A 27912-nucleotide genomic window follows, 5' to 3' on the forward strand; every position below is an offset into this window, starting at 1 on the left:
ATGGACTCTCCTCTGTGAATTCAGTTATCGTTTCCACACTGGCTGGATGAGCATCAGCATCGGCGCAAACATAATCACAGCTACGTGGTTTTTCCACTGCAGGGCAGCGGATCAATCAGATGCCTATTCTCTGTTAATAACTACTACTAATTTTCTGTTGCCATTTGCTTGAGAAGAAACAGTAAAGTTAAAAAATATCGGAAAAAACTTTCGACATTCAGTACAAATACTAGATTTAGATGATTTATTTCAATTTTGTTTTATACTTTTCTATTGGAAAAGTCGAGCATGAAGTAAAAGCAGGACTAGCTTTAAAGAAATGTTGCCAATCTTTACTGTAAATTGAAGCTGAATTTTGTCCATGAACTGTGTTACTTTCTGTGGTTTCGAAAAGTTTTATTTAAAATTTACATTAGCTTTTATCCTCTTTAAAAAAAAAAAAAAAATCTAGCTCCCCCTTGCATGCCTTTGAATCCTCAAACTAAATCTTTAACAAAAGCATTTTTACTTTCTTTGTCTGTCATTGCTCTACATTTAAATGTATAAACCCCAAGTAAAAATGATTGATAAATGAAAAAACATATCAGGATAAAGCTGTTGGGAGTCTGCGTTATATAAAGTGGCCAGAAGAGTGTGATTCTGAGTTAAAAAGAATGTATTTGTCCCGAAAGCTTTGGGTTCTCAGTTATAATTCCCTATCAAGTTTGTTTTATTGACACCAATCCACAGGAAATTGTAGAATATACAGGTGATGAACATCTAAAATTGAAATACTTGCTGCTTTGAGCGTTACTTGTTCCTCTTTGGGAATTTGTATAAACAGCCGTATCACTGGGAAGCATTCATGTTTCCAGCTGACATCAACAGCATTTTGACTGAGTTTATCTTTTATTTTAAGTCCCTTCAGCTTGGTTTCTGTATTTGCTGGTATAGGATATCTCTGGGGCAGCATTAGATATGTGCCTTAAGTGTTTCGCTCGCCTTAATTTAATATCAGATTAAGGTGGCACCAATGGGAAGGCCATTTACGTTTTAATAGATTTTGAAAGAGTCATTGGCATGTCCTTGCTGCTGACAGATGGTGTTACTCATGCATCTTAGAAAATTTCTTCATATTCCATGTCCTTGCAGGATCATACAGAATCATTTTTAAAACCCTTTTGGCACAAATCACCAAGGTGACAGGTGTGTATGAAAGACTGAAAATTCAATAATAGTTGAATTACACATCTCTACATTTATTTATGTAGTATTTTATTTTTCATTCTTTTTCAGTCTTATTATTCAATTCAAAATGTATGTATCCATATCTATAAATGGATGAATTTGATTATTTTAACATTGATTTATTTATACATTTATCTATTAGATAGTTATATTCCTCATGTAATTATTTGTTGTTGTTTTTTTTTCATGTATGGTTTTAATGTGAGTATAATGTGGATAAGTTCAAAAGCAGGATTGTTTACTTGCGACAAGGTTTCATTTCCTCCCTTACAGCTCGCTGAGAAACACCCACCTTGTTAGCGTACAGTAAACAACTGAATAAATGTTAGGGAAAATTAACATTCAAATATTAATATATATATATATTCATATTGATGTAATGTTATAAGGAATGTCATAGTTAAGTTTCATTTGAGAGTCGTGCCAGAAGCACTGATATCCTGTTTTTGTGTCTATGCAGTCTTGACGCAAAGTTAAGGTTAATTTAAAATATAGTTTGAGGAGCAGTGCTATGTAGGTTGGTTAGTTTAGACTCTTCCTGTCCATGCACTCAAAACCCACAAGGATTGTCTAAGAAGTGTGGGCACAAAGCCCGAGCAGAGTAAAAATACACTTGGAGAAAGAATGAGTTATAAAACAACTTCTACACACTTGTGCGCCCTGTTGGATCTGTTTTCCTGCTGCAACATGATAAAGATACAAAAGTCAGATGGAATTTTGTGAGTTTCATTTCTCATTGATTGTTTTATTAAGTGAAAAAGAAAGAAAGAAAGAAGTCCATCTATCCATTCGGGTCTTCGGTAGGAGCTCCTTGTCCCAATGGCCAGTTTGTGCCAGTGGGAATCAGTACAGACAGGTCCCCGCCTGTCCAGAAAGCTTGGTTGCTGCAAAGCTTTCCCTCCAGGCCTGGCTATAGAATAATGCCTTGGTTTTCATTTTCCACGCCAGTTAACTCCCTTTCCATCAAAGTTTTTGTATTGCTGCCAGTCTCCTTCCTCACCTGAGATTAGTTTGTCTTGGGAGACCCAACCAGAGGCTCATGCTCCTGACAGCACAACTCTCAGGATAATGGAGCTTAAACCCCTCTGAGGTTGCAGGGATCACCAACTCTAGTCCTCACCAGTATCCCACAGGTTTTAATATTTAAGCAAAGTATCACTGAAGAAAAACCACATGGTGTGGTGCTCATCTACTGTTTCATTCAGTCCCTAAATAATGTCAGGGCTCCTTTACATAGCAGGACAGCTATACTTTGGCAACTTGTGCTCATCTCATGTAAATGATATCTCAAATTGAACTTATTTTTTTAATACAGTGTTATTTTGAATTGAATTAAGTGCTTTTTCTATTATTTACCACTTTGTGTTATGACCACAGCTCTAAAACTCTGATTAATCTTAATTTTTCTGCTTAAACTTCATCAGTGCTGTTGATAATCTGTGGCAAAAAGCTCCAGTTTTTCCCAATTAAATCGGCAGAATTCCAACAAATTGTGACAACTGCACTGTAAAAAATTTGAGTAAAGATGTACTGTGATACATAGATGAAAAGCTGGGTGCATCTACATTAGGATTTCAGAGGATTAGCACTGAATAGTTAAAGAAAGAGTACATAGTAAAATTAGCAGTGATGATACAAGACTTAAAGAGTCAATTTTAACACCGAGTCAGTAAACATATGCTCCTTTCATGTACAGTATTAAAGTTACACTGAAGAAAATGTCAATTTTTCTGTCATTTCAAGTCTTAAAAGAACTGCTTTCACTTTTAGAGTAAAACTTGATAAACACTATTGTCGATAAAACTTTACTATGTAAAATGAATAACACTCATGGTGTTGTTTCAAAATACACTAAATCTTTACGCTTTTCAAAATAACTAATTGTATTTATTTATTTACTTCCCATAAAGTGTAAGATCCCTGTCTCTCTCTAAATTAAATTACTCCAGTGTTGATTATAAATCCATTCTTGATAGTGTTACAAAAAATAATTCATGTATTTATTTTGCATCCTGCTGATTTTAATAGAATACTTTGTTTTAGCATACCCCAGAGCTAAATAATAAAGTTTGTGATTTTCTAATTAAATACAAACAACTAATACTTTAAGAAGAAGAAGAAGAAAAAAAACAAGATTAAAATTTTATAAATTTATTGAAAACAAAATCTTAATGAAACTCATTAAATAAACGTAAAACCACAATGCTGGAAAAGTAGTTTTGCTTGACAAATGCTGGAGAAAAAAAGCACTTATAACACACTTATAATTGTTTTCATTTAAAAAAATAAATAAATCTGCCTTTATACTGCTAAATATAAGAAATCCCAAGTTCACACTTATTATTTAGGACATTTTTAATAAGCATTTTAGTGTTGATAAAGAGAACCTGGCAAACAAAACAATACATCCCCGTAGTTCCAAACCAGATTGGGTGAAATGGGACACAATCACAGTGAAAGTGTAATTTTGTTGCCCAAACTGATGCCCATTCTCTAGTTAAGTAGTCTGGCTCTAATCTCTGCGACACATGGAGCCTCCTGAACTTACCCCGACATCTATGTTGCAGACAGTTTGGATGAAGCTGGTTGTGGAGCTTATGGTTTTATCTGGTGCCAAAATACAAGGTGTGTCTTAAGAAGTTCATCAAAAGCTCCCTGATGTGAAAAATAGATCTAAGCAGTTGCTGCTAACATCTTAACATGTTGCCAGATGTCTATGCAAAATATTCCAGCTTGTTTCAGAGCACCAGTCACTCATTAGCTGCGTCCCAATCGTGTTTATACTGTACATCAAACCAAGCAAAATTTCAGTTCATAATTAATTCAAACAAATCACATCATCTTGTTTTTCACTCTGTTGTGGCAAGATGAAGTGTTTATATAATAAGTCATTATTTTGCAATGGGCATATGAACTCCTCATTTCTTATTTTTCTCTTATTAAGGCGGTGGTTTTCTCTGATGATCCAGTAAACATGTCTCTCCTCAAAGTCAGTTTGTTTTCATTTGAACTGAGAGTCTAGTCTACATTGTTAAGCTGTTTTCACTGAGGTTCGCTTTTAGTTGCGCATTATGAAATTGTGTGACCAATTGTTTTAGCCTTTAACAAGATATTTCCCGATAACAAACTTTTCCCTAAAGGTATCAGCTAATCATTCTTAAGTATAGGAGACCTTTGTACTCCCTGTTTATCATGCTTAACCATTTAAACCTTTGTGGGGGAGCCATTGAGTGTTGCATGCTCCATTTTCGAGTGACTCTCGGCAACAAAAATGGTCCAAGAAGAAATTTCACCTCTGCTTACCGCAATTTCAGCAATTGCTCTTGGCAATGAGCCACTGTGTTTGTGGTACATGCAAACTTGACACTTGACCAATTACTCATTTAAATCAGATTCGCTATTTAAGTTGAAGCATGAAAGCACGGTCCACACACCCACATACCTGCTGTCACCACAGGAAAGCCAGCAGATCTGTTCCGATGTGAGGAATGCTTTGCTTGGTTAGGTTTTTCTTCAGATCAGAAAAAGAGAGAGATGGAAACAAGGTGGCACAAAGCAGAGGGCATTACAGGATTTTCCTGTTCTTCTTCAAGTCGATTACAAAAAGCCTGGTGGTAGATTTTGGTAAAATGTTGCTGAGTGTCGAGTGTGCATGTAAACTTTGGGAGCACAAAACCACAGAGATGCTTTATGTTGACGTTTGCTTTGACCACCGAAAATCTGACTCTCTAAGGCTCTCTTCTCTGAAATAAACATTTTTATTTCGTCTTTTGGGAAACTGATGACAGCTACATGGTATTTTAAACCATTGTTACAAAACTGTACACACACACACAGGAGAATACTTTGTAACCCATTCCAGATGGCATACAGTTGGGTACAATATGTGTTTCTATATTTCGGAGCTTTGGAGAGACTTGCCATTTGCCATGCTTTAGTGCCTTTGAGAGCCACAGAGCAAAAACGATGCTATTAATCGAGCCTACGTCTAATGAAAAATGCTGTCCTCACACGCTTTTAATTCTCTTGGCAATTTTTAAGGAATAATATACCTTGTGAAACTCTGTAAAAGTGATTGTTGGAGCTGTTTGTTATAGATTTGGTATCCTGAAATATAACCCAAAGGTACAGCTTGATTGGAGTGTTGGTTTTGCAGTGGTTGGTGGATAATCTGTAGATTGGCAAACACACATCGTTGTTTCACATATAAACATTTGTACATACAAAACATAAACTGTTCCCTGCAATGGACTGGCAAGCTGTCCAGGGTGTACCCTGCCTTTCACCCACTGCCAGCTGGGATAGGCCCTAGCTTCCCTGCGACCCTGAATTGGCTTAAGCGGTTTAGAAAATGAATGAATGAATGAATGGAAACATAAACTGAGGCATGGTGACAAAATCTGGATACACTAACTAACTTTATCTGCTTTATTCTGTTTCTGTTAAGATTACATGACTTCCAGTCTCCGTACTTGGACAGTGTCATATGTTTCTTGTATGCGAGTCTAATGATTGGTCCAGATGTGAATTTATCTCTTTGTTTGTGTTCATTATAAGAGGACTGACACTTATTAGTGGGATTAGCTGACACTTATTAGTGGGATTAGCATTTCCACAACTGACTTTTGGAGTCCTAACAGATTCAGCAGATCTGTTTCAGTTCAGATTATTTGGAATAAACCTTTTTATTTTCCATCAAACTGGTGTCCAGAGCTCTTTTTACCTCAAAAGTATCTTTCCCACATCACCTGCCTCAAGTAATACACATCATGTGCATCGGAAAATGATGGAGGAAAACAAATTGTATGCAGAAGTGGACTTGCTGTGTCAGTGTGTACAGTACCTTAATGGCAGAGGTGGCGATCTGGAGGTGGTGGAGTCGCCGCAGGGTGCTCTCTCGGTCAGTGAAGTAGGAAGCAGCCAGTTGATGGAGCAACTCCAAAGACACTACGGAGCTGTTGCTGTTGCCCTCTGACTTCTTATTTAGCTTCTGTTTATCCAGGAAAATGGTCAAAGACTCTTCTCCTGTGAATCAATAATCAATCAATAGCTTGATCACTGTTATTAAAAACAGAACAAACAAATAATCACAGAAATTTCCTTGAAAAATCTTGTTAAATTACAGCTTCTTTTTCAGTCTGATTAGAAAGGGCTGGTGAAGGTTCACCTCCTCCGTGCTGACAGACCGATGTTGTGTTTGGGAGAACGGAGGAGACATTCTGTTTTTACACGTGACATTTCTTTGGCAGGCCTCAGCCGCATCGCTGTGGTTTGTGGTTTGTCTGCTGTGACGCCTATAATGTATAATTTTTCTTGGCTTTGCTCACTTTATTTTCTGACAATTACAGAGCCATTACCATGAAACAGCCGGCTCTACTTTCTCATGCTTTCTGATGCTGTCTTCTTATATTCTTGTGGCTCATTTGTAGTTACTTATACAGCAAATCAAATGTAGGTCAGATTGCATTCATATTCCTTTATTTTGCTTTTGTTTTCTTGTTTTCTTCCTACTTGACAGGAGTCGCTTCTTGTGTAATGACTTTTCAAGCTTTTCTTCAAAAGTCTGAATTGACAGGGCTCTTTGCTTTGCCTGGACATGATCCAAATTGCCCTCTGAATTATATAACACCTTTTACTCAATTTAGCCTTAAAGTAGCATTAGGAGGTGAAACGTCCACTAAAGAGTCGGATAAAAATCAGCATTTTAAACCAGATGTATATGAATTATGTGATTCAGCTCCAACAAAAGTGATATTTTTAAAAATAGTAATGGGAAAGGGAATGGCCGTGTTAGAGTTTTTAAGGGAATTTTTATCCACCCTGTCAAAAAACACGAGGGAGGCTTTGAAAAGCTTTGGAAACATTTTATGTGAACCAACAAGGAGATAATCAGTTTAGCCTGCAGGAATCTAAGATTTTGACACGTAGACCACTAATGAGCATGCTCAGTGGGCCAGAAATTGATGAAGTGTGGAAAACATTGGGCACTACGAAGAGGAAGCTTGGGAAATTTTCAGCATGAATGAGAAAAACACCTTTTCATTATCAGCAAACTCTCCTAACTCAATCATAGGTTTTGTCTGTCCAGAACCAAAATCAGTAGGTATAAATATGAGGCTTTGCTCATGACAAGAGGAATCTTTAAGGTCCAGATGCATCTCTAAGGGCCTGTATAAGGTCTCTGCTGTTTTTCTTTTCTTTTCTTTTTGTTTCCTTTCTTTTCTTCCTTTTCATTTCCTTTAACATGTTTTGCATATACTTTTAATCTGCCATAAATAATTTTAAGCATACAATTTTTGTTTAAACGGCCACTTGTTCAGTTTCTTATTTCTTATAAGGACACTCCCTGTTCAGATGTGTCGGGTTTCCAACTAAAACCTTATTGGGAGTCTCTGAAGCTGTTACCTTTTCTTTCTCTGATTACTAAAAAGCTAAATATGTGTTCATGTTTGGTTGTAACAAATATCATTAATAACAAACTTTAAAAAAAGGTTTAAAAGCCAAATTGTCTGTTATTTCTGGAAATAACACTGGTTTATCCCTCAAGTCAGTGTTTGTCTTCAATGTTTCAGTGACTGCTTTGTCAGTGTTTAGCAGGTCTTTGAATTGGACAGCTTTAAAGACTTGATAAATAATAAGTGAAAAAGCAGCCAATGTTTTGTTTTTTGTTTTTTTTTTAAGTTAAAAAAAAAAAAAAAAAAAAAAAAAAACTGTTTCAAAACTAAGAAAATCTGGCTGTTTGGAAACAAAATGTAACAGATCAAGACTTTTTCCTGGTATACTGTACGTTAAAAAAAGAAACATAATTTTAACTCACTGGTTTTTAGTTGGTGTGTCACTCCTCTTCCTCACTGACCTCTTGTTTAATGTGAATTCTATTAAACTGAACTTTATTAATATCTCAATGTATTGCACCTCATTTCATTAGCATGAAAATTAAACGTTTTTTACATTCCACACCTTCATTAAAATCAATGTATTCACTTCAGCTTTAGAAAAACACATTCCACAGTTCGATGCTACTGGCAAAACAGCAGGCAACACTGAAGTGAAAACAGTAGAACAAAAGAGAACAACTGATAGATATCAGGGACCAGTGCTTTTTCTCTTCTTTTTCACTCTAATCAGTATGCAAACTGGTTCTGCGCATTTAGCTGAGGCTGTTAATTACATATAGAGTGTATCAGTCTGACACTGCACTCATCTCTGCTCCATTTCCCGTGCAGATGCTCCAGTGCATACACTGAATGATATATGACAGTAAAGTTTGCTGTCTGTGGATGCAGAGTCAAAGAACGTGTTGAGAGACTGTTAAAAAGAAAAAAAAAAAATGGATATGCGTGAGGTGTGATCAGTGTCAATATGCAAAAGTGTGCTGGCCAATATCTGGCGACACTTCAGACTGAAGATATGAAGATTAATTTTCATTGGTTTTGTCCTAATCTGAAGCCCATCATAGAACTGTTAAATAAGTAAATAACTTCTACAATGTCAGACTTGACAGCTAGACTACACAATGTTACAACCAGGCTCAGTATCAGAAGTTTCTACCTCTCAGCTCCTAATAGCCATTGGTCTTGTTTTTGTGGGGGTGCACATGATCAATACAGCTGGCAATTCCGTTTTGTGAATTACTTATCTCCTCAGGGATTGAGGCAAAAAATAATTCCAATAAAGAGAGACATATGCATAGAAACGGGTCAGTTTAATGCCTTTACTGCTTATAAGACCTGCAGCTGTGCGTAATGTTCATCAGACGGTAGGATGAGTGGAAAATTACCACTGTGAAAAGCAACCATGGTTGAATACAGCAGGTGCAAGGTGTGTGTGTGTGCTGTCGTAGTTGTTGCTTTTCAGTTGACATTCCTGTGCAGAGCTACACTAATGCAGGCTGTAACTCCTCCGAGGCCAAAAATGAGTAAGTCTTCTATTTCTGGTGCGTCCTCACACCTCCTAACCCTAGAATAAAGACAATCACCTGCAGTCCTTTCTTACCTCCCAGGGTAGCAGAAACTAGGAAGTGGGTCCCGTACTTCTTGATGAGGTTTTCGTTGATTTGCTGCAGGGTTGGCCGTCGCCCCAGTAACCGCAGATTGCGTAAGAACTCTGGTGCTAAGGGTAACGGAGCTTTGAAGAAACCTCTCTTCTCTGTAGCCAGGCTGTTCACCTTCCAGTGGCTGAACTCCCTGCAATTACAAAAATATTAACAGGTGAATATATACCGTGTACTGCAAGTGCTTCAGTAGGTTTGAAGAAAAAGGCAAAATCAACATTACAGGAGTACAGTGCATCAGTGTCAAACTGGCCATAGTAATCGATGATGTTGTTAGAAATCAGGATGGAAGAATAATGCATTAAACGGGAGAGGGGAAGTTTTGACTCTTCAAAATACAGACCAGACCATTGATGTTCTTTAAAAAAAAATCCAAACAGAAGCTTAAATCATAAGGCTTCATGATCATTTTCATCGTGTCTTTTAATTATTACGCATATTTTAACTCCCAACTATTACATCTGAAGTCCACTTCCTTCTAATTGAGCCTGAAGACATCTATTCTAAGCAGAAATTTCACTCTGTCTTCCTCTTTTATGCTTACTGTTTAATTAATGTCCTGATTTAAATAGCATTTTTCTGTCCCTCCCATGCCTTTTATGTAGGTTAATAAATTCAAGGCTGTGCAGTTTTGATTCAGTGCATAGTTGTTGTACACTATCTTTGTAATTATTGTTAGGTATTTCACTGAATTTAGTAAACAGATGTAATTATTGTTCTTCTTATCATATTTGAACAGGTATGTCTTGTGCTCCAAGAGGGTTTCCCTCTATTGTTAAACTGTCAGGCACCCGAGCCACAAATTTAAACATGTATTATCCTCTGTAATTATAGCTAAGCAGCTGTGCTTACATTCTGTAAATGCATTAGTTTGGTACGTCTTTGTTTTCATGCAAAAAACACTCACGTAAGTATTGCTAAACACTGCAACCACATACTCAGATAAAAACTCTCATTGAAACTACTTTGGAGCCAATTAAAGTGATATGATTACTATGTAATTTCAGTACAATAAACTGAACTTGATTATATCCATGGTACACTGATAAAAAAAACCTCTGGAAAAATATTAACAAGGACACAATTTGAGACTAAAAGCATTAGTTGTCTTAGACAATATCAGATGAGCTGTGAATGCAGCAAACCCAGAATTAAAAAAACAAAAAAACAAAACACAATTACAACTGATTTGTTTTTGCATCCTATCTCATGTAGCATTGTCCCATAAAAGGTGCAGAGAGGGTAACATGCTTCTGGTTACATATACACTGCTCAAAAAATAAAGGGAACACTAAAGTAACATGTTGTAGATCTGAATGAATGAAACATTTTTATTAAATACTTTGTTCTTTCCCCGTCCCTGAGCCATCACCTTATCGTGGTGGAGGCGTTTGTGTGTCCTGATGTCCTAGCAGCTATGTTGTCTGGGGCTTTATGTCCCTGGTAGGGTCACCCATGGCAAACAGGTGTCTAGGGGAGGGATCAGACCAAGCACGGCTCATCGACCCCTATGATGATGACAAACCTGGGCATAAATGTTCCCTTGCCCGGACGTGGATTACCAGGACCCCCCTCTGGAGCCAGGCCTGGGGGTAGGGTACGAGAGCGAGCGCCTGGTGGCCGGGCCTTTGCCCATGGGGCCCGGTCGGGCTCAGCCTGAAAGGGTTACATGGGCCCCACCTCTCGTGGGCTCACCATCTGCAGGAGGAGGCATAGGGGTCAGGTGCAATGTGAGCTGGGCGGCAGCAAGGGGCGGGGACCCTGGCGGACCAATCCCCGGGTGCAGAAGCTGGCTCTAGGGACATGGAATGTCACCTCTCTGGTGGGGAAGGAACCTGAGCTTGTGCGTAAGGTTGAGCGGTTCCGTCTATATATAGTTGTACTCACCTTGACGCATGACTTGGGCTCTGGAACCAGTACCCTCAAGAAGGGCTGGACTTTCTTCCACTCTGGAGATGCCCATGGTGAGAAGCGCCGAGCAGGTGTGGGCATTCTCATCATCCCCCAGCTTGGTGCCTGCACGTTGGGATTTACCCCGTTGGACGAAAGGGTAGTCTCCCTCCACCTTCGGCCTTCGGGTGGAGGGACGGGTCCTGACTGTTGTCTGTGCTAACAGCAGTTCTGAGTATCCAACCTTTCTGGAGTCCTTGGAGGGAGTGCTGGAGGGTGCTCCTTCTGGGGACTCCATTGTTCTGCTGGGGGACTTCAATGCTCACGTGGGCAACGACAGTAAGACCTAGAGAGGAGTAATTGGGAGGCATGGTCCCCCCCCCTTTGAACTCAAATGGTGTTCTGTTATTGGACTTCTGTGCTCGTCATGGATTGTCCATAATGAACAACATGTTCCAACATAAGAGTGTCCATATGTAAACCTGGCATCAGGATTCCCTGGGCCACAGTTCGATGATCGATTTTGTAGTCGTATCATCGGACCTGCGTCCACATGCCTTGGACACTTGGGTGAAGAGGGGGGCGGAGCTGTCAACTGATCACCATTTGGTGGTGAGTTGGCTCAGATGGTGGGGGAGGAAGCCGGTCAGATCTGGCAGGCCCAAACTTGTTGTGAGGGTCTGCTGGGAATGTCAGAGCGAGGTTCAACTCTCACCTTCTGCAGAGCTTTAAACATGCCCCGAGTGAGGCAGGGGACATTGAGTCCGAATGGGCTGTGTTTCGTACCTCTATTGTTGAGGCGGCTAGCCGGAGCTGTGACTGTAAGGTCGTTGGTGCCTGTCGTGGCAGTAATCCCAGGACTCGTTGGTGGACACCAGCAGTGAAGGACTGCTGTCAAGCTGAAGAAGGAATCCTATCAGGCCTCTCGGCCTGTGGGACTCTGGAGGCAGCTGATTGGTACCGACAGGCAAAGCGGCACGCGGCTTCGGCTGTCACCAAGACAAAATCTCGGGCATGGGAGGAGTTCGGCAAGGCCATGGAGAAAGACTTCCAGACGGCTTCAAGGCGATTCTGGTCCACCATCCGGCGTCTCAGGAGTTGGAAGCAGTGCTCTGTCAACACTGTGTACACTGGAGATGGGGAGCTGCTGACCTGAACTTGGGACGATGTGGGTCGGTGGAGGGAATACTTCGAAGACCTCCTCAATCCTACCAACACATCTTCCGATGAGGAAGCAGAGCTGGGGGATGTAGGGGTGGACTCCCCTATCTCTGGGGCTTAAGTCGCTGAGGTGGTCAAAAAGCTCCTTGGCGGCAAGGCCACGGGTGTGGATAAGATCCGCCCAGAGTCCCTTAAGGCTCTGGATGCTGTGGGGCTGTCCTGGCTGACACGCCTCTGCAGCATCGCGTGGACATTGGGGACAGTGCCGCTGGATTGGCAGACTGGGGTGGTGGTCCCCCTTTTCAAGAAGGAGGACCAGAGGGTGTGTTCCAATTACAGGGGAATCACACTCCTCAGCCTCCCTGGTAAGGTCTATTCAGGGGTTCTGGAGAGGAGGGTCCGCCGGATAGTCGAATCTCGGATTGAGGAGCAGTGTGGTTTTCGTCCTGGTCGCGGAACAGTGGACCAGCTCTATACCCTCTTTGGGGTCCTGGATGGGGCATGGGAGTTTGCCCAACCAGTCTACATGTGCTTTGTGGACCTGGAGAAGGCATTTGACCGTGTCCCCCGGGGGCTCCTGTGGGGGGTACTCCGGGAGTATGGGGTACCAGACCCCCTTGTATGAGCTGTCCAGTCCCTGTACGACAGGTGTCAGAGCTTGGTCGGCATTGCCGGTAGTAAGTCGGATTTGTTTCCCGTGAGGGTTGGACTCCGCCAAGGCTGTCCTTTATCACCGATTCTGTTCATAACTTAAATGGACAGAATTTCTAGGCGCAGCCAAGGTGTTGAGGGGATCCGACTTGGTGGCCTCAGGATTGGGTCCCTGCTTTTTGCAGATGATGTGGTCCTGCTGCCTTCATCTGGTCGTGATCTCCAGCTCTCACTTGAGCGATTCGTGGCCAAGTGTGAAGCGGCTGGGGGTGAAAATCCGCACCTCCAAATCTGAGACCATGGTGCTCAGCCGGAATAGGGTGGATTGCTCTCTCCGGGTCAGGAGTGAGGAGTTTAAATATCTCAAGGTCTTGTTCACGAGTGAGGGAAGGATGGAGCGCGAGATCGACAGACAGATTGGTGCGACATCTGCAGTAATGCAGACTCTTCGTTGGTCTGTCGTGGTGAAGAAGGAGCTGAGCCAGAAGGCAAAGTTCTCGATTTACCAGTCGATCTACGTTTCTACCCTCACCTATGGTCATGAGTTGTGAGTCGTGACCGAAAGAACGAGATCAGGTGGATGAAACTTAACTCCCACCCAGATTAACCAAATTTATTAAAATAACTTAAACTTTCCCTTAATCCGGCTTCATGGAATACCTCCCTGAAGTTGTTGGTTTCATTTGCATTTATCGTATTTTTGATAGCAGCTATCCAACACCCTCTATCAGCTTTCCCCACCAGATACCATCAAATCTGTGACTCATTTTTAGCTGTAAAGCAGTATTCTGCTTTTCCCATTAAAATGCAAAACCATGAACACAGGCTACAAGTAATCTTGCTTATGATCTTGTTTGTTGATATTTGATCCAGCAAAATCTCAAAGATTTATGTCGCAATTATTAAATAATGGCACGTTACATGCGGGGCATGTTAATTTTGCATTTTAAGATATTTTTTGCTTTTACTTTGACTTTATGTTGAGCGGTGTTAATTTTTTATTCAAACACACAGTTTTTGTAATCTTATTCTGCATGAAATTAAAATAATTAAAACAGAGAATGAGCTGGAAAAAAGAAATAGCTGAAATTCACTTTAGCTTGGTTAGAACCTCTATAAAAGATCATTTTAAGTGAAATGAAAAGAAAGACATGAAAAGAGTGCTAAGTTTTGAGTAACAGACTGAGGAAATGAAGGAAATGCCAGGAAGAGCAAAGACCTCATAAATGGTCAGCAAGACGCGGCTGCTGACAGAGAGAGATGAATCGGAAATTTTAATCCTTTTTATGTCACTTGTAATCATTTCATCACCTCACTCCTGCAGCGGCGGAGCCTTGAGATGTGTGACGATTATGCCAATACCAGCAGAAAAGTAGATGCACCTCATCTGCATAAATCCACAGCCAAAACAAGCACTTAATGTTAGCGCATTAGGTATGCATTTGCACTGAACAAAATACCAGCAGTGACAACAGTGTTTTCCCATGAGTGCACTTTCTTTCTTATGCACACACACACCAACTTACAATGGGAAGACGATGAGAAAGGTACATGTACTGTATCACTGTCTTGGTTTTCCACTAGCTGGCCTTACACTGCTTTTTTTTCTGGTCAAAAGTTTACCATTAACAACAACACAATACCATAATTATGCTGTTGACAGCATTGTGCCTGCACTTGGAAGTACCAAATAGGCCGGCGCCGGCTTATAATACATAGTAAATATGAATAGGGTCATTCACCAAGTAAAGACAGCGGTGGGCTATAATTAGTTTTCTGTTGCTGCACCGAATATTATTCTTCAAAGGGGAGCTCAGATTTGTAACCATTTAGTACAAAGCATGACAAAGATGTCCTCAAAAGGAATGGCCTCAGGAGCAAACGGTCACACTCGTGCTTCATTAAGAGCTTCCTTCTCACATAGTGCACCAATTTAAGTATAGCCACAAACAAAAACAGCTGTGGCACATGATTTGTACAAGCTGGCTTGAACTCTGGTCTCATTTCTCTGCCATTAGAAGCAGAGCAACTCGGGGAAGACCGAGTTTGAGAGCACACTTTGGCTCTGTGAGAGAAAGGTATAAAGCGATGAAGGTCAAGAGGACCTGAGGAAACTCTTCCTTCCTTACCTGTTGTTTTCAGGAACACCTACACTTTTGTTTTTTGATGCTTTCTTTTTTTTTTTTTTTTTTTTTTTTTAACTTCCACCTGCATGCTCATTGTGTCAGTCCAAGACATCTCACTTGTTTCCAGCACTTTTCACTGCACAAGCAGAGTGCAGCTCTGAGCATTCAGCTACACTCTTTAGAAGAGACACGTGCTTTATCCCTCACACTGAGCCACCCTCAGCATGACTACTGCAGCAACTCACTGGCTTATTTTCCAGAACCACTAGACTTCATGTCAGGCATGTTGAACATAATAGCAGGTCAATGATTCCAATTTATTACCCTTTCCACCACCATGCTTAATTGTTGGTATGAGGTGTTGGTACTGACACGTTCTCATTAAGTTTTGCCGAATTTGGTGCTGAATTATACCAAATATCTAAATTCTCATTTGTCCAAATGACATTTATATTTATTTCAGTGAAAATAGACTAATACCTGAAAATGACAAAGAAACTATGCTTGTTCAGTCTCTTTGGTATTTGTCTAATTAAACTGTCATGAACTTAAATCAGAGTCAATTTATTAGTAGGACCTGGCCACTATTGACACTCTTAATTCCCATTTAAGTAGTATTGATGTACTTAGTTGCCACAAAATACTCCTGTTTAGTTTTTTGTAAAAAAAAAATAAAATAAAATAAAAAATAAATAAATATATATATATATATATATATATATATATATATATATATATATATATATATATATATATATATATATATATATATATATATGTGTGTGTTGTAATGTCATATATTGTTGTTTGGACTGATGTTGTATTTTCTTAGTTTTAAGTACTGAAATGAAACAAAAACAGGCACAAACCAGATTCTCCCAAACATCCTAATACTTCAAGCTTTACACTTGAAAGAGTTTGTACTTGTTTCTGATTCTACTAACCTCATCTTGTGCGTGTACAATCCATCAACATTTTTAAGAAGTTAGCAACTGCTATCACAGCTATTAATGATACTTGATCTTTTTGTTCCCACAGTTCAGATGGAAAGATATTTTCGACAGAAAAGTTGCACACAAGCATTGCTTTTCCAATTCCCGCTGCAGTTAAGTAACAAATATCTCAAAACAAAGGTTAATCTCATTTCAATGCAACAAACTCCAATTAGTCTGCAACTATCACATGCATCAGCGGGCATTAGTTTTAGCTTAGTATTTAGTCCAGCGAGTCACAGGATGGCAGCCGGCAGTTGCAGACTGATTAAGTGAGGTTGATGCAGACTGATGTGTTTCCAGAGCTGCTCTGCAGTGACTGAGCACAGCGAAGGGGAGCTGACGGCGACAGGGCCGAAAAGCAAAGAAATGCACTGCATCATTTACTTTTCTCCTCGCTCCGTTCTCTAAGAGTTAACGGTGAGACTGCTGGCTGACCGTTTGGCTAATGATGATAGATGGTGTTAATTAAAAGGTTTTAGCACAGTGCTGATTGCACCTGCAGCTCTGGCACTCAGTCTAGCTGAAGCCGAGGGAATTTTGTTTTTATTAGGAAAAAAAAAAGGAGGGAATGAAAATCTCCAACTATGCAAAAAATATCTGTTCGGTTCCTTCTGGCAGCATGTTGGAAAGTCACACCTAGATGTTGTGAGCTATTAGATATCAGCAGATATGAGTGGACGCCTGTCAGGTTGGACGTACCCTGTATTTACCAAATGCTTCACATCGGTGCACATGTGAGTGCTGGGAATCTCAAGAAGGGATTACAGTGGGGCTGAGAGCGGAATAATATATAGCTTGTAGCATTAGCGTATAAAATCTAGCAAGTACAACAAAACTAGTGGAAATCACATCAGACCTATGTTGCAGCAGTAAATGGAAAACATTTATACAAAAATTTAGCACACTAAAACGGAGCACATTTGTGTTTTTGTCAGTCATCATTTCAATAACACCATTTTCAAAACCTGCTTTAAAATCTTTACAACTTTACAAGTTGTGAGAATTGTACAAATGTGGAATTAAACACATTTAAGCATGTGAGGTAACCCCCCCCAAAAAAAAAAAAAAGAGCCAAAAGCACCTGCAATGTTCTCAACTGCACTTCTTTACAGACCTCAGTTAACAGATAATAAACCACATGCTTGCTTTTTTTCTTACTTTATTCATTTTGTAATGACAGGGATGTCTGAGTAGCATGTAAAGGTCCGTATGCAGCCACAACAGCCTGGCACATCCTCCACACACTGGTCACCAGAAGCTGTTGAGGGTCAACCAGCTTGGTTATGTTTGTAACTGAACCAGGAGCTGGAGCTTTAGGGGAGGGATGTTATCTTATTCTTTACAGTTTTTTATTTATTTTTTTTCTAATGATGTTTTAAATGTTTTTTAAATTTGTGAAAAGTCTGGACTGCAGGCTGGCCCGTTTAGCACCCAGAACCTTCTGCTGAGAAGCCATTTTATTGCTTTGATGCAGAATATAGTTTAGCTTTGTCATGCTGAAATAAGCAGGGTCAGTGTGTGTGTGTGTGTGTGTTGGGAGGGGGGGTATATAGGCTTGGATCCTGTGCACTACCCGAATGCAAGGACAAGAAAGAACTACTTCTAGGTTTTCTATCCATGCCAAATCAATGATTGCATGAAAATATCTATAACAGCTGTAGCCAGAAACGCAATATTGGATTTAATTCTGTTTTTGTTCAACAAAAAGTGTGTTTGTTATCATTTATCTGAAGCTGATCTGAGATGCTGAGACAGATAAGGTTTTGGATGGTCGCTGAGACAGAACTGAGAGATGCAGTACATTTTTTTAAATGCTTGAATGCTGTCCTTGTCTTATTTTCTCATGAATGTGCCTCTTCAATAAATCAGTTGACCTCCAGAAGATATTTTCATTCATCCGACCACAGAACAGTTTTCAACTTTGCCTCGGACTCTTGCCAGTGAGGTTTAGTGCAGATCACAAGGCAGCATTTCTGGATCGTGTTCACACATGGCTTCGTCTGAACACAATGAAGCTTTAACCAGCATTTATAGATTACACAGTGAAATGTGTGAACAAACAGCTACATCTGCTCCTGAGCATAGCAGAGAATTATGTCAGTTTCTAATGCAGTGTCATCTAAAATCCCTAATATCACTCTTATTCAGTTTTGACCTTCGTCCTTGTCCCAAGCACAAGATTCCTGCTGATTCTCAAGTTCTTTTGATGATACACACTGTTGATGTGTGGGATCTTCGAAGTCTTCAATATGAGAAAAACTTTTTTTTTTTTTTTTTTTTATTGTTTCACAACTTTAAAATGCACTTTGTCACAGACTGATGGCTCTCTGGCCATCTTTACATCTGAGAGGCTTTGCCTCTTTGAAATGCTTCTTTGATACTCGTCCATGTTGCTGACCTGTTGCCAAATAGCCCAATTAGTTGCAACCAGTTGCCTTTCATATGAGCCGATTCATTTTCCGGCCTTTCCAAGTCTTTTGAGATGCAGTTCGCTTCCATCACATTCAAATGAGCTGTTATCTATCAAAAGACAAAATGTTACAGTTTCAACATCTGTTATGTTCTGTTTAAAATAAAATGTGGGTTTATGAGATTTGGAAAACATTACATTTCGTTTTGATAAAGTCTTTGATCCAGATTCCATCTTATTTGCAATTGGGATTGTAGGTAGCAACACACTATAGTATATAGTCTGTTTATATACTGTTTATATATCTATATACTATATACTATAGTATATAGTGTGTTTACAAGTAAAGTAGAGTAAAAAAAAAAAAAAAAGTGAGTAAGTTATTTGGGCTTATATTGTATTTTCTTCAACGGTAGCTGTTGTGAAATCACATCAGGTCCACCATCATCATTACAGTTAAAAAGTACTCATGATCACTTTCTCAAGTGTTGTTCAAAGCAGAACATATGGACTGTTTTGACCTTCTCTGTCTGAGATTTAAGCTCAGATACAAAGCTGGTATCTCCAACCCATATGGTTGATTTAGCTAATGATGAGTTTTGTAACATAGATAAAAAAAAAATTTAAAAAAAGCCTGTACATGACAAAAACATGTAAAATAAATCTCATAAAAAGTGCTATTAGAGGAGAGTTTTATTTTTTTATTCATACCAATATTTAGTATATATAACTATAATGTAATTCACACTGAGGTTGTACAGAGGGGTGTCATTGGATGACAGGTCCAATTAGATGAAATCTAGTCCAGTCATATTTTATCAACTTGCTCTACACTCATTTCACTCCTAAATATGTTACCCTGTGGAATATAAAGATGGTCCAACAGCTGTTTTACTCTCCTCATTGCTACGCATAAGAGGGAACAGATGTTTTTAAGTTAATTCAGAATTGTGCTGATTCTATTTCTCTGTCCACATAAATAATAATTTGTTGAATCAGCAATACAGGGGGGCTGTTGGTAGCGCACCAGTGCCAAGAAGCTGTGGGCAAAGTTGCTTATGGTCAGCTATTGATAGTCAAAAACTATATGGGGGAATAAAGTCAAGAGTTGGGTTGTAAGAGGAAACGGCAGAGGAAGGAAATGGGAAAGAAACACTCATGAAAAGTGAGAATTGCTAGTTCAGTGCCCCACGCACACTTTTGCTTTCTCCTCCTGTGTTCACCACAAGCCTGTTTGTTCCAAGCTCTGAGTCATGATGAGAAGTTTGTGGTGTTGCAAGCGAAAAGAGCTGAAACTTTATAATGAGCAGTTTCACCTGAATCAGGTACAGTCTCACTTATTAATGAGAAGTGACCCACTTATGATTCCTGCCTATTTCTGGAGTTGGTGGTAGGGGGGGTGGGGGGTGCACAACCTTTAGGTTTCACCAGGAAAAAAAAAAAAAAAAAAGCTTTGCTGCCCACAATCAATCCTCCATGGAAATGAGCCTAGATGCACGAGAAGAGGGAAGATATTTTCAACCATCTCAGTGAAGGTGTTTTCATTATGCCATCATGCTCAGGGGAACTTCATTACTACTGCAGAGGAGAAGAAACATATAACTGAATATGCTTAAAACCGCGTTAGATCATTCATTTATTAACAAATAGAACTTTAATTCCATCATATCCACACCCATCATTTTAACCTCTAACTGGGGGTAAACTTGTGGTTACTGGACATTACAAACCCAGGTTTACAATTCTGCAGTCCAGTGCTGATGTGCCAACATGATTTCACGACAATCTATATAATTGTAAGATTTCACGACAATCTATATAAACATGTGTCACTACATGACATGCATACACATGACATGTGTATGCATGTCATGCATACACATTTTAATCATGATTTTATGTCATAAATAAGGGCTGTGCATGGCTTCAAATGCTAACCAAAGGTATAAGAGCGTGGATTAATAACACACAACATGACTCAGCATGCCGTGGCAGTGCCTTCATATAGGACGAGGCTGAATGGACAGATGAAGCATTCTCATAATTTTGTGTTTAAGTGAAGTGAATCTTAATCATTACAAATGTCTGTAAGGTACAACTTGGTGTCTAATTACTTCACTAAAATAACTGTTATGATTTTCTTCTCAGAGAATAATCAATTTATAGCAACAGTACTTGCTATGGGACCACATACGTCCCAGCTGTCAAATTAATTCCACCATTTTTTACAATGGTGTCTGAATAGACACACAACTGCATGTGTGAAGTGAGAACAATCTCAGCCTTTAATCTGCAGTACCAGCTTTGATGGTGGAGTATGTTTGGGATAAACAATGCCTTAAATGGCACACATATTTTGAAGTAATTACCTGTAGTGGAATCTTAGCTGTACCTGAAGTCACTGGATGAATGGTCACTGTCCATTCACAGCTTTGCTTGGCCTTTAAAATGACTAGTATGTACATTTTTACCATTAAATGCCAGGGATTGGAACACACTTTGCCTTTTAACTACTTTTAAGAATGTTTGTGCTTCTTTTTCTCCAGCTGGTGCCAAAATGGCAAAAGCTTGTGTTTTCTAGAAGGGTTTGTTTGTGAGATCTCCTGCAATCATAATATGAAATGTTGTCCTCGGAAGTGACAAGGGCATTTTTTTTAGCAGCAAGATTCCTTTAGTTAAAACGACTTCATGTGTTTGCTTAATTATTCCAAGGTTGTTTTGAGGTATCAACTGAATGAATTTACATTTTATGATTCTGTTGTATGAAAGAAAATAGTGAGAAAAAGTCTAGTCTGACTGGTGAGTCTGATAAATACAGAGTTGATTGGATGATTGAAAAAAAGAAAACATGATGTAACCTTGTTTTAAGAAAACCGAGTGACCCGTTTAATAAACTGTCAGACGTTGAATTTTAAAGCCCACACTGTTGGATATGTGTTTTGCAGATGTAAAAATCCAGGGTGCACAGGCAAATCCTTCATTAGACCACCCCTCCTATTCTGCAAAGGTAAGGTGTTTCTTTAACTTTTCGAGCACAAGTGTCATCTAACCCTTCAGCTAGTGCATTGCAGGTCATTTACAGGTCTACACAACTACTCCTCGATTCATGAAAGTAAAGATCGCACCTACCGTTTTTGTAACTAAGAAAAACAGACGGGTTTGACCTAAGTGGTATTAAACAGAATCTTGCACTCACAAAGCTGCAGTGAGAACCTGTAAAGGAACTGCTTTCATAGTCCCTTTGATAAACACGTTTTCAGCACCTGTTTGGAGGCACTCCGTCTGGAGGGAGAAGTTTTATACTCATCACCTCGAGCACGCAAGCTGAATGAGGCCTTCTGGGTTATGTGTTTTAAAAAGTAATTGTCACTTTAACTTGGAGAAAAGTTTGCCAGACGACACAACAGAATATCGAGAAGGCTGCAGTTGTTTTCACAGAAGCAGAGCTGAATTCAGATAACTTGAATTGCTCTGGAATGAAAATGTTTGCACTCTTAAAATTATGACTGACACACCTATTTTGTTTCTTATACATCAGTCAGTTGGGGACCTGGCTTTCACATAAGAAAGGCCTACGGACCTTATATTTGCCACATAACATTTGTCAAGTTCTCTTGTCAAATACTCCACCAAAGGTTATTCATCCCTAATAGTGGATGGAGCAAGGGCTGTTTTGGTTTTGCTCGTCTAGGAGCTGAATCATGAAGTCTATCCTCATGTTCTGGGATCAGAATTCATTATAACTCCCTGCTGCCTGATGCAAGCCCTCTGGAAATAGACCCTTCACCCAGCATGGAGGGCAGAAACCAGTGCATGTTTTTTAATGATGTCTGACTCGTTCACACCCCAGTCATTATGCATCTCCTGTAAGGAATTAAAGCAGAAGCCCGCTGCAGGAGACACCAAACAGCGATCCTATTATGACAGCTAATGGGAGTTGTGATGTAAAAGGACAGATAAAGATTATGTGAAGCCTAAAAAAAAAAAAGATTGCTGAGTAAGATTCACCTTTCCAGGAATCCTGATTTGGAGCTGATATTATGGAGGTGAAGACAAGAAACTGAACTTGAGGTAAAGTTCCGTTTGCAGCGTGTACCAAATCTCTACACAACTTTCATGTGGGTTGTATGTTTTCTGTCATCTATTTTTAAAAATCGCCATGCTTCTGTGGTATCTTGTTGCTTAAGACACCACATTTATATACATTTGCTGGCAACGCGGGTGATGTTTGGGTTGATTTCAGGGAATTGTAGGACCTATATTCAGATCTGAAGCAGGATGCAAATCATATACATGCAGCTTCATAAGTGAGACGAATCATTGCAATTCATTTTCATAATTCTCTTACTGTTACTCTCCTATATCACACTACAAGTTATGTCCCTTTGAAAGTCATGACAGAATCTTTAGAATATTATCTTACCATTATCAGATATAAAACATGTGACAATGCTCGTAACCCATAAATGTAATTAGTGTTTTAAAAATGTGTTGTAATTATTGCTGCTAATCACATTTGGTAGTTTCTGTTCAACATCAAATAAAATCTCAAAGTTGGTCACAGGAAAGAAGATTTAAAACTTTTAGAAGTAGCATGCTTTGATCTTTATAGTAGAATACCTCTATGTTGCATTTCAAGTCTACTGCTGTCAAGCTAAACTTAATTGTTGTCCTCCACCAATTTTACCTCTTCTCCCAGGATGTAGATGTTTTTGGGTTTTTTTTGCTTACTTTACTTCATCCAAAAGTCAACAATGATATGTTTAGCTTTGCAGGTAATTAGGATGCGGTGATTGTGTCCGTGCCATCGCTTGGTGTTAACAAAAGTGAAATCTGCAGCATCAACTCATCTCATTTAACATTTAAGCTGTAAAAGAAACAGCAGTGTTAAATTTGTGTGTTTTTATTTTAGTCTTGCATTAATAAAATGTGTGTGAGTGTGTGGGCTGGGGGGGTATGGGTGGTCTAGCTGAATTTTTGCAGAGTCTATCTATTATTAACAATGTTTAGCAGTTAGGTGCCAAGTTTGTGTATCTGTTTTTTTGTTTTTTTTTTCTCAGATGTTTCTGCACAAACAAATGTTTCATATAAATTATCAATTAGGGTGCATTTTTCATTTCCCTTAATGATCCTATATGAACATTTGCAACGTAGCAAATGCATAAATGCAATTAATTAATCATTGAAAACTTTTTGATTCTTCACTAAAACGTCCAGCACAATGATTAAGGAAGCTGAGATCAGTCAACATCTGCAACAAAATGCTGCATATCTGTTGTGGAAAGTACAGCCAGCTTTGCAACCATCTGTTGAGGCAGCAGCATGGGATTCTGAGACTACACAAAGAAATCAAGGAGGTTGGTTTTGTGCTAGGGATAACTCTATGGTCACTGGAGCTGATTGTCCAGAAAAGAATGCTGCACAAACACTTTTCAAACACAGTGAAGAAACCAGATAAGGTGTTCAGTGTGAGACTTTGTCAAGTCTAATGCAAGACAAGAAGGTACCAGAGATCATTGCTGCCAGCAGCCATGCCCCTCCAGAACAAGGCACTCTTGTCTAATTAATTTTTGGTGTTTTGTATTTATAAGAAAAGTCTACTACAAAATTCATTTCCCTCAGTTTTTAATTTGACCTTTACAGTAAGATGTTCTCTGCACATCAGTGATCAAATGCTTTTGTTAAATAAGCTGACCTCTAACAGAAGAGCTTGTTTTCCACTAATCAAATGGTTGCTGGTTCCATCCACAGCCCTGACACATGCTAAAGTGTACGTGAACTTAGATGTGTGAATGCATGCCACCTTTGGTTTATGAGCAAACTAAAAATGCAGAATATTTGCTATAAAATTGGGGCTTTAAGTTGCTTTTTTGGCAATTAAGTACTTTGCATGATTAGATTCAGGCTGATGTTACACACATTGACAGTATATTCAATAGACAAGCAAAATAATCTTGTTTTTATTTGGGGAGACGCTGCACACAGCATGAGTATCTTTAAGTGGTATGCAGTATGCTTGTTTTTATGCGGCATTACAAAGCAGCACATGTGAAGTGAAGGATGAGTACATGTGGAGCTTCTTGTGGAGCTCCAGAAACCAGTATAAGGGTTATACCTTTATACTGTGATGAATATACTTGTTGTAGCTTAATGTATAAATAGCCACCTTGATCTGGCCAAAGCATTTTTTTTTCTTAAGATTTAAACAGAATGGCAGAGTTACACTTTCACACAACATTTTCTAACATTAGGAATACATTCATAATGAAACTTTACACACTCAAGAAGTGTGCATTCGGTAGTGCCATCCTTTTCTCAGTGTTACTTCAAGAGAGGCTTATGGACATAATTTGAGACGAAGGACTTAAAAAAATAAACCCAGAGGATTCATGACATGCTCTGAATCTGCTCTCCTGCCTTCCTGTATTAGTATCATACTGGAGAAATCAAAGAGATGTTAAATTTTTCTCAGTTATTTTCAGAGAAGTGCTGTGTGTGTGTGCGCGTGTGTGTGTGAAATGTGAAGATGACTTGTCCTTATTTTCACATCAAAACAAAAAACAAACAAACAAAAAATAAATCTAGGTTTTACAGTTCATGAATTAATATTTTATGTACCTATCTAACACCAGAAACCAAATACAAGGTCTGTCATTTCATCAGAAGATAAATCTCCCTGAATCCATGAATGAATCCACCATTTCCAATGAGAAGCCTTCAATGTGACTGCTTCTTGAATAATTGTTCTGAAAGACACTGAGATTAAATATCTTGGGTGTCTTTGACATAGAAAGTGCCCTGCCAGTGTTAATTTGTTGAGATAAGCACTGCCTGTCTCTGTGTGGTATTCCTGCCACTCTGCAGTAATACATTTCTGAGGAGGCGCAGCTATGTGGGGACTTGCATTATTCATAACTCTTACTACACAAGGAAAATGACTTATTGATGTGCACAGGTCTCACTAAATCAAAGTGTGAGAAAGTTTCCAAAGTTTTTGTTAATTTGGTTACGCAGATTGCAGACACATCTTTAATAAAAGGAAAGACATGGGTAATTAGCACCACTTTCACTTCCCAAGTGTGTCTTTTTGTGCAGCACAAGCATTAACAGTGAACTGGTTAAATAGTCATCCTCACTGGAATTTATTTGACAAACAGCTCTCAGCTTTTATATTAAACCTCTATTCATTAGAGTGTCTCTGCTCCTCTCTGGTGCCTTCAATATACTATTAAACATAAAGCTTGTAGGTTATATCTCAGAAACTGTAGTTGTATGTATCTTTATTTTATTTATCTATTTATTTATTACATATACAACATAACACATTCAAATCAATTCAATTTAATTCAACTTTATTTTATTTACAGTGCCACTTCACAATAACGCCATCTCAAGGCAAATTTGCATATTAGGCCAATTCATAATAAATAGCACATAAGGAAAACCAATAGATTAAATCTTAACTTTAACTAACTTTAATCCAGTTCCTCATACTGACCAAGCATGAAGCGATGGTGGAAAGGGAAAAACTCCCTTTTAACAGGAAGGAAAAATCCTCCAGAAGAACCCAGCTCAGGTTGGGGAGTGGGGAATTAAGTCGCCAGGACTCCCGAGTCAAGTATCCTCTCTGTAGCTTTATGTTTTGTATTTATACATTTGATTTTTTTTTTTTCTGTACTTTACCGGCATTTTCATTTGTTTTTAAGTTGTAGATTATTTTTTATTTATGTATTTATTTTTATGATACAAACAAGAACCGATTACAACAAAGTACAAGGAATATCTCATTTCAATTTTTTTTTTTTAAAATAATAATACGGAAGTTGGTTTTTGTTGTTGTTTTAAGATGATTCAGTTCAGCAAAAGTACAAAGAAAAGTATATATGGAGAAATTCCAATTAAAACCTGCCACACTCATGATTTAGTTGGAAACAAGTAATGGAATATGGCAGGTGGAGATTGTGAATGCCTGATTTTTCTTGTATACCAGAGTTAATGTGAATTGAGAATGTCAGGGCTCAGTTGAAAAATTGATTCAAAGCCCCTGCATCACCTGCAATTACATTTCTTACTGTGCTAATAAGCACATGTCATGTAACTCTCAGATAGCAATATTAATTTCACGATATGTGTTTGTATATAATTGTTCATTTATGATTGCAAGGCTTTTTTAATTAACCTAGGGCTTTTTTTTTTTTTTTTTTTTTTTAATAAATCAACTTTCCTGCATGCCCTGAATGTTTACAATGTAATTGTTTTGACATTGCATTAAATAAAATTTTCCCCACCAATCCACCCTCACACAGACACACACACACAAATACACCCACCCACTCATCCACATTATTAAATAAAACAGTGTTAAGCTTAACTGAACAAACGTAGACAAGAAGAGAGGGGGTACTCAAAACAAAATTATCATTAACTATATAATTTTGTCAAAATGACTTTTGTTGAGATAAAACATATTTTGAGTTCTAATCATGCTGAATGTATTGCTTGTTTTCTTCTTCGCTTCAACGGGGAAAGAGGAGACTTTTAGTGCTTTGCTGAATTGCAGGTTTGAAGGGAAACACATCCCAGACCTAAGCTTTCAGCTCAAGGTAAAGTTAGTGTTAGGGGTCTTTAGCAAACATTTATTATACATTTTCATTTACTTTTGTGATGATCTTTGATGACTGTTTCCTGTCTTTTACACACAAAATATCAAGAGGTACTTAAACCATCAATCATGAATTTAATGTAGCAAAACAACTTTTCATCTTAATGAGTAATTTAAAGGAACATGGCTTCTCTAATAGAATGAAAGAAGTGGATATGAGCTCTGGAGAGTTAAAATGTGAATGTTGGATTTGTTTTTTGTCGTTAAATAAAGGAAAAAAAATCACTAGTTACCCAAATCAACATAAATTGGAAATAAATATGGATATCACGGGTTAATTCTTCATCAGTAGCAAAATAGTTTGTTCTTCATTTCATGCTGAAATGTAAAATTAAATTCAACCAGATCCTTTAACATCTTAAGACTGTATATATCAGAGTGGTTTGACTAGCCTGCAGGGTAAACCAAAGATAAAAATAGAGAAGGAGGAAGGGCATTGTGCTGGGAAACAGGCAGCAATGAGATGATCATATACAAACCATAATGTAAATATTTAAAACATGTTCTAAAGCAGTGTTAGAGAAAAAAACAAAAAACAAAAAAAAAACTGAAGGTTTCTGAAAAACCAGAAAGACATATCTATACCCGTCATTATACCTTAAAATCACTTACAAGATAAAAGCACATAAAGATATCTGCAAAACCGATAGGAAATTACATTAGGCCGTGTTTACAAAGATGATTGCATGACTCCCTTTTTATTCAATGTATGCATATTCAGTGAATACAATAAATCA

General features: G+C 38.6%; 1 protein-coding gene across 1 annotated transcript in view; it reads right to left on the bottom strand.

Annotated features, from left to right (window-relative positions):
- brinp2 (bone morphogenetic protein/retinoic acid inducible neural-specific 2) overlaps positions 1–27912 on the bottom strand; it is a gene marked incomplete at both ends in the record, with an annotated part of 120949 nt that overhangs the window by 71257 nt on the left and 21780 nt on the right. The window contains 2 exons of the mRNA XM_079243633.1: positions 6071–6252; positions 9223–9413. Coding sequence (XP_079099759.1) covers positions 6071–6252; positions 9223–9413 — 373 coding nt within the window. The remainder of the gene's footprint in view (positions 1–6070; positions 6253–9222; positions 9414–27912) is intronic.

The sequence above is a fragment of the Telmatherina bonti genome (genome assembly GCF_933228915.1).
Source record: "Telmatherina bonti genome assembly, chromosome: 7".
NCBI lineage: Eukaryota > Metazoa > Chordata > Actinopteri > Atheriniformes > Telmatherinidae > Telmatherina > Telmatherina bonti.